General features: G+C 26.6%; 1 protein-coding gene and 1 long non-coding RNA gene across 2 annotated transcripts; one reads left to right on the top strand and one right to left on the bottom strand.

The window, feature by feature from the left end:
- The first annotated feature begins 718 nt into the window (after nt 1–718).
- On the top strand, nt 719–1,532 carry LOC126909287 (putative inhibitor of apoptosis). Its single transcript, XM_050691704.1, has 3 exons — nt 719–990; nt 1,066–1,242; nt 1,328–1,532. Exons 1-3 carry the CDS (start codon nt 933–935, stop codon nt 1,495–1,497), a joined length of 405 nt encoding a protein of 134 aa, XP_050547661.1. The 5' UTR covers nt 719–932; the 3' UTR covers nt 1,498–1,532.
- Nucleotides 1,533–7,576: 6,044 nt separating this feature from the next.
- LOC126909288 (uncharacterized) lies at nt 7,577–8,271 on the bottom strand. The gene is made up of 3 exons (XR_007704991.1): nt 8,062–8,271; nt 7,801–7,986; nt 7,577–7,710 (listed from the first exon to the last, which is right to left on the bottom strand). It is a non-coding gene; the product is annotated as an uncharacterized LOC126909288 (long non-coding RNA).
- Between the last annotated feature and the right edge of the window lie 2,247 nt (nt 8,272–10,518).

Here is a 10,518-nt window from a genome sequence, read left to right as displayed (position 1 = left end):
AACACATATCTATAATAAAGGTAACACTTGTGACTGCAATATTATTGTAGTGTCCTTCCACGGTGGACGTCAATCGCACGAAATATTTACCACGAATTTGCGAGTGACCTGAAGAATTCACCGTACGTTTGTACAGCAAACACAATGGACAGTATCAGCGACAGCACAACCGTCAAAACGTTGTGGGAGCATATTAAACAGATGGACGCTTCGCGTATCGGATTATTTTTTTGCATAACGGCTGCAACAATCTTTTTGATTTTAATGCATTTCACACAAACCACCGTTGACAGTAGCAGATATCAGTTAGTAAACAGTAGCGACAGCGATAGCGGATACGACGATGCGGATGACATCGATAATTTAAAAAATAACTTGTTTGTAATAACTAATCGTTTGGACGCGCTCGGTCGAGATTACATAGCAATCGATGATCGTGTTTTTATATTAGAAAAACGTATTGAAACAGTAGAACGAACGTGCCATTGAAATGTCAACGGGTCTTATTTAAACAAAATAGCTGACAAACGAAATTAGACNTTATTTAAACAAAATAGCTGACAAACGAAATTAGACTAATAATGTTTTTTTTTTTTAATGATTTTCAAGATAGTAATATAAATATTACAAATTATATCGTACTTTGATAAATTGAATAATTAATTATTTTTATATGTGAAACTAAAAAAAAAAAAAAACTCATTTAATATGTAAAAAAATTTACTACACTAATAAATTTTTCAAAAATTTAAGAGAGTCGTAGTATTTTCACGCGTTGAATGAAATCTACAAAAAAAAAATCAGACCATGTGTGACTTTAACTAGCTTTAGTGTCCACACAAAATTAATTTGCTCAGTTTAATCATTCCACTGATTGCGACTTACGCTGTTGTTTGGTTATACGTTTAGTATCAGTGTGTATTTGATCAAAAATGGACAGTGAAAATAAAACGTATAAGGCGTATGAAAATCGTCTCAATGAAAATTCAGGTAAGAAATTAAAACTATATGTTACGGTGCGATACTATCTACGTGCAATTACTTTTCAATTAATTTTTTGTTCAGGATATGATGTTTGTGGATTTTACTGTTCGACGTCTTATGACCAGCAGCCTAGAATTAAACTCTCTAAACACAAAGAGTTTGCCGATTATAACACTCGTTTAAAGACTTTTGAAAACTGTCCAAAAAAATTGGAATCAAAAATATCAACACTTTGTGATGCTGGATTTTTATACATAGGTATGGGACTATATATTATTAAATGTATTTTTATGATTCGTACATTTATTCAAATACTTTATTTATAAGTATATATAATTTTTAGGTAATGGACAAAATGATCAAATGTTATGTTACTGTTGCAGTCAAGGTTTGAAAGATTGGGATGAGGAAGACGACCCATGGGTAGAACATGTACGTTGGTCTCCTAGCTGTACACATATATTGTTATGTAAGGGTCAGTTATTTATCCAAAATAATAAAATAACGAAATAAGACTACTATTATTTGTTATTTTGATTTTCATATAAATAATAAATCAATGTTAATCTTATATATTATTGTAGTTTGAAAAAAATAATTGAACATTTTTAATATTGTATCTTGTGTGTTATATGAAATTTAATAGCAATTTTCGATTTAGTAAAAAATGTATTATACTACTACATTCATAATTTTCATAATCTAAGAGGGTTATTGTATTTACAAGCGTTCGTATCTACCAAAAAAAAAAAAATCAGACACGTGTGACTTTATCAGCTTTATTGTGTTCCGAATTATGTATTTATACATTTTTTTCCAACTTAAAAGAAAATCAACAAAAATATTGCTTAAGTTGCGTTTTTTTTTTTTTTACACCTAAATCATTATATCCAGTAAATATTCTATACATTTTTTAACGCTGAATTACGTTATACATTGCAACATTTTTGATCCCCACTAGTAAGTTATTGAATTCATAGGGACTTTTATCCCAAACAATTAACTTCATTGTGCTTAAAAATATAAATTTTTACTATATAACTGTAGAAATAACCCATTATCTGTTCATTCACTTTTTTGGTGTTTTTACGGTGTTATTCATCATATACTACTACTGTTTTTCACGGCCATTCTTGTGTATTTTCAACAGTCATTTCATTGTAAGTATAATTTTTTTAAATTGTCATAATGTCTTAACCCTTCAATGCATTTATTTATTTTTAAAAATCGATAATACTTATAAATTTCACAAAGTTTTTTCATAAATAAAATTTGTTTACTGTAATTCGAAATATTTATATTAAGTATATTATCAATATATTTATAAAATTATAATATTTTAAGTAATACAAATACGAATTTTTAGGACATTAAATATATTCAAAACCCGATCCAGTGTCTTTTTAAAGTATATTTCTGTTTTCGTGTACNCAGTGTCTTTTTAAAGTATATTTCTGTTTTCGTGTACTGAACCAAAGTAAGTTATTATCTAACCACCACTATTCAGTTATAAATGTACTTATAAGTTTACAATAATTTTAATCATTCAAAATGAAATTTCCATTTTGAATGATTAAAATTATAACCTTTTACAAAATGTATTTTAATTAATTTTTCTTGTATTTCTTTGAGCTTAAACACGGCTTATATTTATTAGTTTTATGTGTATTTACATTTATTTAATCATTATTCTGAATTGAATTTTTTTATTATTAATATTACAATACATTTAATTATTGTGATACGAGTATATACAACTATTCGTTTGTAGTAGCACATCGATTACCGATAATCAATGTGCCCACATTGCGACGCGATGGATTTATTACATGTTTTGTTCTTATTTGTTCCGTATTATCGAGTAGTGGAAATTCTCAATAGATTATTTATTTTTAAAACTTAATTGCACAGTCGGTGGCAGATCCACATAATTCCAATTCTACAATATTATATCGAATATAACATTGCATTTACGATAAAACAATATTTTGAAAAAAATACAAGTTCAAAAAAAAATTTATAACAATACAAGTCACGTGGGGTTAAATATGACCCATTTCAATTTTGATGAATATTTTATGTCATACATTTTTTTTCGAAGGTATTTATTTATGAAAATCGATTCAATATTACTATAAAAAACATCTTCTAAATTTATATCTATGTACACCTTTTATGCAATATAATACATCCGTTTTTATTTATGTGATGGTATGCTAGACCCCCACGCAACTGTTTAAGGGTTAAATGGTTCATTTAAAAAAATTTAGAGATATAGTTTTTTTTTTAATTTTTTGAAAATGTTGAAATAATTATATAATAAAATGTGTTTAGCATTGATAATGGTAACATTGTTTCCGAAATACGTATCCGCGACTTTTCATTAATTTTTTGTAAATTTTTGTGGCTTTGAGTTTAATATTTTTTAGTTTTTTAAATTAATACTATTTGTAATATAGTTTTAATTTTACTTGAAATAATTATTGATTAATAAATGTCATTTTTTTTTATTACTTTGTAATAAATTATTGATGAATACCTAAATGTTTTTTTTTCTTTACTTTGTTAAAATAAATTTTCTATTATCTCTGGTTACTCTAATAATAAATTAATCATATGGTATTAAATAATGAAAAGAAAAAAAAGTTAATATTATGTTTTAGTAGATGACTTACAATGATATAACTTACTGAATAGTTGGAAATTATTTATTAATTTCTTAAATAAATAATAATAATAATAATATTGACTGTTGAATAATTTAATTATTTAAATAAAAAATAATCATATTCTATAAACAAATTTATTGTATGTTTATATATATACATATTTATAATTATTACACATTTGTAGTTAAAGGTTAACTATTTAAAATGTATTGATTCTAAGAGAATCAATCTAAAAAGAGAAATTACATTTAACGTAATTAAAATTTCAATTTTCTAACAATCTTTATTAATTTTTTAAATAATTTATCACTTATGGTGTCATATTGAAAGCTATAGCATTTTTTCCATATGAAATAATACCTAACACAATATTGAAATGTCACTATTCAATTAAAAAAATAAAATAAAAAAAAAACTTTAAATGAATATTACACATTGAACTGAATAGTTGAATAGTGGTGTAGGGTTTGTGAAATATACATATATTTTTGTTATATACATTATATGTATATTAAATGTATAACAAATTTTGTTATATACTAAGATTTACTAATCTTAGTTGTCAATATGTTGTGAGTTCACATGAAAATATTTGCGGTTGCGGTCGATCGTTTATCGATAATGATGAATTAAGATTGCTTTATTANATTTGCGGTTGCGGTCGATCGTTTATCGATAATGACGAATTAAGATTGCTTTATTAATTGAATCTGGGTCACCGACAAACGTTTATTGCTAAATAAAATATAAATTTTCGTATTTTTAAATAATACTACATGTATTATATGCAAATCTTACAAAGAGTTTGTTTATTTCACGCAATGTCGTAGATAGCAAATGTAAAACGTAATTTAATTTGTACTAGTTAAAAAAAAAAATCGCAATTCGGAAGAAAACGTCCACAATAAAGCTGATGTGGTCTGATTTTTTGGTAGATATCAACGCGTATAAATATTTCATCTCTCTTAGATTCTATGCATACAAGGCGAACTGTCCACAGAGCCAAGGTGACAAACACCCATTTGGATTAATGTTTCAATTCTTAAATGGGGTCAGTTTAAGTAATAACAGATTCGTGAAATATGATTACACATTATTAAACAATATTTTGTTATAAGTCATAACTGTTATTTGTATATAATTATATTATAAACTTATAAGGTAAATGTTTATTGCTATAACTACCGTATACTTTTTCAGAATTTTCAACGTTCATTTATAAAATATGATGGGTAATTTTTACCAAATATTTCGCGTTTTAGGGAACTTCTTTTAAAGTGGACACATTTCAATAGTTGTAGGAGGGGTACTGGGTTCCCTTAAGCCCCTCACCTCACTTGAAGCCTTGTACCATGTTCACAAGTATGAACTTGATTTACAGAAAACATATTTATAGCAAAGTTAAAATATGTTATGCTAATATTAAAGTAAAAGTATAAACAACATTACATTTATATGTAAAGTATACAATTTTAAAAGACACAGTTTAATTTTTTACGATTATTTATTCGCACTTTACCGAAAATATAACTAATTACAATTCAAGAACAAATGGTTTATAAATGTTTTTTTTTCTATGCAAAATTTTCACACACCGATTACATTTATTAGTTAATGTACCATGGCATTATGTTTTTTGTTTTATCTTAATATAAAAAAAATTTCTAATTCTTCGTAAATTATAGATTCACTTAGTCTATACGAGTTAAAATTTTAACACGCAAAAAAAAAAAAGAACATGTCAATTTTTAATAACTTTATTGTATTATTCAATGTAATAGTGTAAGAATGTCAAATTTTTTGTGTATATGATAATGTATAAAACCTATAGACATATTTTGAGATAAACTACAATGACTCATTGGTTATGGATAATTAAACTTTATATAACTTTTAATGCACATAATTGGGCGCCTCACTTATAATAACGTTTCAAAATATTATTCGGGCGACGCTGTAGGTCTTCCAAACAATGCTCGTGTATGCACGCGTACCCGCATATACTGAGACAAACAACTCTAATGTTCGCACACGACAAATGTATTATAACTATTTTACTATTTAAAATTTTGCATTTTTAATAAAAATGTAGGATTAAGAACATACAATCTTCTTTTAATTAATTTTAGTAGGGTACGATCGTCCCGTCGTCNTAATTAATTTTAGTAGGATACGATCGTCCCGTCGTCCAAGCCACGAGCCGCCACTGATATTTTGGATCAATTTAACAAAATTATCAATAACCGTTAAACTTCTATTAATTCGACGTGAAATTACACGATTTGAAAGAGCAGACTCGTTATAAGCGATAATTTTACCCCTTTATTCATTTTTAAGTGGTTTTCCTCTACACATAGTAAAAGATTTGAAACTAAATTATAATATTAAAGATTTAACATTTTTTATATTACACATAATTATTGTATGAGTGTTTTGCCAATTTTTTAACAAATAAACTTTAGGTATGCTATAGTAAAGTTATTGCCTTTAAAATTTTAACACGCAAAAAAAATAGGTCAATTTTTATTAACTTCATTGTATTATTCAATGTAATAGTATAAGAATGTCAAATTTTTTATGTATATGATATATTATAAAACCTATAGACATATTTTGGGATAAACTATAACGACTCATTGGTTATGATTAATTAAACTTTTACTCAATTGTGTGCCTTTATCTTATTGTTATATAGTATAGATAGTTGCTATTGCTATCATTTACTTTTACAAGAATGTTAAAATTCTTTTCATCAAAACTAATATAATCATAAATCGTTCACACACCAATGATTAACTTAGGCTATACGAGTGCTAAAATAACAATCCAATATCACGGACATAGGACCATCTTGTACGATGTGGTATTGTTTAATTTAGGATTTCAAACACATTTTTATAATGTTGGCAGTGTTTTACACAGACACACACTTACGACTATACAAAACCGGTCGGTGACCTACTGCCACCGTCAAATAAGAACAATCATGCCCAATAACAAGGATCCCGAGATGAGGTGCAATGGTATACCCTAGGATTTTTCGTGTCACTAACGCAAATTATACAATCCTCAAAAACTACTAAATCTATGCGTTTGATTTTTTTATTAATGTAAAAACCACAAGCGTTTATGCGGAGGGACATGTAGTCAGTTTTGTACAGTCAACGGATTAAGTAAAATGTGTCTGTTTATTTCTATGAGCTTTCCAAATTCTTAATAATAAAGTTGTTAATGTTTTTCTACAGTATTTTGTTACTGGTTATAACCGTTATTTGTTCATGTTTATATAATGTATTGTAATGTAGGATAACGTTTTATAAAATAGATAGTTGCTATTACTATCATTTACTTTTACACAATTATTAAAAATTTTTTTCGTCAGAAATTAATTTAAGCATATATTTTTCGCATACCGATTCACTTATACGTGTGGACCACTAAAACACACAATCCAATATCACGGACATAAAGTAACAATAATTTACATACACAAATATTTTACTTACTATTTATGAACATATTCTAATTTAAATTTGAGTGTAAAAAACACGACATTCTTATTAAATTTTTACAAAGTTAACAAAAAATATGTCATTGGGAACAATTGTGGACAGAAAAGTCACACATAGTCTTATTTTTTAGTAGATATTAAAGCGTGTAAATACTACATATATCTTAGATTTTACATAATACCAATGTAGTGTAAAACATTTTTTATTAAATTGTTAATGGGTATTTTTATTTATTACCCACTTTAGCATGGTATTTTTATTTAGTTTCATACATCATCAGATAAACTAATANAGCATGATATTTTTATTTAGTTTCATACATCATCAGATAAACTAATAAATGTAATTTTTACATGAAAATCGATAAAACATATAATAATAGTCTTATTACGTGTGTTTACTATATTGGTTAAATAACTACTGTCACTTACATTACAAAATATGTATACAGTTAGGAGACCCTATGTTTTTTACCCATGGATCGTCTTCGTCATCACAACAATCTTTCAAGCGTAGACCACAGCAATAACATTTTTGTCCATTACCTAAAAACAATATACACTTATACATAATGTAATTGATTAACTGTACGAATCGTAAAATTACATTCAATTTGACAATATATTATCACATACCTATGTATAAAACTCAGAATCACAAAGCATAGATATTTTTTATTCCAATTTTTGTTTTGGACAGTTTTCAAAAGTTTTTAAACAAGTGTTGAAATTGACAAATTTTTTTTGTTTTTTGTTTAGAGAGTTTAAATCTAGGCTGTTTGCTATTAACCGTTGAGCAGTATAATCCACAGACATCATATCCTAAACAAGAAAAATAATAATATAATTTCACGTAAAATTAATCTCGATTGTCATGTACAGTTTTTAATTACTTACTCGAATTTTCATCGAGACGATTTTCATATACGTTTCCTTGCTTTCCACTATCTATTTTTGATCAAACACTCAAAATGTATCAATCAAATAAATATATGATGACGGGGCGCAGTCTGTAATCCAACCTGTGCAAATGAGGGGCACTAACTAATATACATGTGTACACATAATCGTACAGTCATATTTACTCGTTTATTTAAGAAGCAAGTAATCATTACATGCATTAACATATAAATGGAATATTTTTCTTTTAAATATATGAATATATAAAAGAACAAAAAAATACTCAATTGTTGAAAAAATAAATTCCAATATTAGTATATATATATTGTACAAAACGTTCTAATAAAAAGACAACTATTGTTGATGTATAATGCGAAAAAATATAAGTGTATCTATAAACAACAGTTTATTGTATTTCGAATACTATGTTATTCTTCATATATGTACTGTCATTATAGTAAAGATGAACTCCAAAAATTGAAAAATTATTTTATTTAAATATATATAATGAGAACTTAGTTGCGAGTTTTTAGAGTAGCTCATCTTACATCTATATACCAGCTCAGAGGCCGAGTAATCAAGGATTTTGTTTTATACGTGAAAATAGACTTACTACTTGAGAAAAAATCCTTATAAGTCTTTACTAAGCAAAAAAGTAGTAGCTCGTCAGACATACGATCATTTTTTGCTTAGTACAACCCAACGTCATTTTGCTTAGTTACTTTGGGTTGTTTAAGCAAAGGCGACGGATATGCATGATCTGACCGGCCCGAGAAAATAGAATCTAGCAGCCTACAAGACCATATCCAAGATCGATAGCAATATTTTCACCTGCCCATTGTCAACAGCATAAGTAGCGGCCCACTGAGAAAATCTCAGTGTCCCTATCTGCCCCTGTGTTTATGCGGTTACCGCATAAATTACGGTGGCAATATATTAGTAGTTATGTCTAAAAGAAATACACATTGTCAGGGGTTGCGTTAAACATTCTATTCGAGTAGTATGAATAACATATTTGTATTGATGGTTGTTATCGTATGAACAAAAAAATTAGTGGAATACCCATTGTCTACAACCAATTTCGGTTTCAAACATGCCATTGTCTAGGCTCGTTTTTGACTATCTTGAACTCTACCATCTAGCAATAAGAAGAAATACATTTTAGTAGTAGATACTTGTTATAATACCAAGTATGTTTTCACTAAAGCTGTAGAATCTGATACTGCTGAATAAACTGTTAAATTTTTATTGAAATAGTCTCTCAATAGGGTTGCTTTCAGCAATTCACATCAGATAGGGGCATACATTTTAAAAACAAATTAGTTCAGGAAGTTTGCTAAAACTTAGATATTAAACAGGGGTTCTCTACTGCATACTCTCTCTAGACTAAAGGTCTAGTAGAAAAAATAAATGTTGTAATTTGTGCATCATTAAGAAATTACATAGAAAATAATGAACAATCAAGGTGGTCATATTATTTACAATATATAACATTAGCTTATAATTCAACTCCGCAAACGAGTACTGGTTACAGTCCGTTTTATTTAATGCATGGTTTTGAACCTCATTTTCCGATAGATAATAAAATATTACCGAACAATATTACTTATGATATAATGAAATCATTAAAAAATCTACAAGAAGTGAGAAACAAAATACCTTTAATTATACAAAAAGTACAAAAAATTCAAAAAAATAATTATGATCAAATTATCATATTACACAATTAACACAAATTATTCATCAAAAACACAGAACTTTGTTATTAAGTTAATTTTTCTTTCACATTTTCATCTGCATTGCCAATATTTCAGTAAAATTTCAAACAAATCTATAGAATTTTCTTCACATACAAATACAAATGTATTATAAATTAAATTAAAAATTTATTATATATATAATAATTTACAATTCACATAATATGCAATTTTGTGTTAAAATTGACGATTTAGAATAGATCCTTCTTGTCACGAGCATTACATAACAAGATACAATAATTGTATTATTATTATCATAATTAAAAAAAAAGATGTATTTTAGTTCGGTTATGCTTAATTTGTAAAATGAGGGACTTTGAAAGATCATCCAAACCCATGACTTTCAAATCACTTAAAAATGCTTCAGAATTCAACAAATAATACAGATATTATATTTCACATTCATTATTATGAATTTATATATATATTTATATACCTATTAATGTTTACATTCTTTATCACTTGTTTCTTTACAAAAATCAAGCATCCTCTATATAATTAAATAGTTCATACTCATTACAATTTCTTACNCTATATAATTAAATAGTTCATACTCATTACAATTTCTTACAAAACACTATTAATTCAACAATTATTAGTTTATTAGTTCTTTTTTTCTCCCAATAATTTTTTCTTAAATTTTCAACTATTTATCAGCTTGATCTTAGTGTCGCAACAATAGTGTTTTATATATATA

This window comes from Daktulosphaira vitifoliae, unplaced genomic scaffold (genome assembly GCF_025091365.1).
Source record: "Daktulosphaira vitifoliae isolate Bord-2020 unplaced genomic scaffold, ASM2509136v1 Scaffold_230, whole genome shotgun sequence".
In the NCBI taxonomy this organism is placed as follows: Eukaryota; Metazoa; Arthropoda; class Insecta; order Hemiptera; family Phylloxeridae; genus Daktulosphaira; species Daktulosphaira vitifoliae.
The sequence above is the reverse complement of the archived record's forward strand: the minus strand, read 5'-3'. Positions and strand labels throughout refer to the sequence as shown.

Excerpts from the sequence above, each read along its gene's own strand:
- LOC126909287 (XM_050691704.1), top strand. The coding sequence starts at position 933 with ATGGACAGTGAAAATAAAACGTATAAGGCGTATGAAAATCGTCTCAAT. Across the intron at positions 991-1,065 it reads TCGTCTCAATGAAAATTCAG|GATATGATGTTTGTGGATTT; the intron begins GTAAGAAATTAA and ends TTTTTTGTTCAG. Across the intron at positions 1,243-1,327 it reads TGCTGGATTTTTATACATAG|GTAATGGACAAAATGATCAA; the intron begins GTATGGGACTAT and ends TATAATTTTTAG.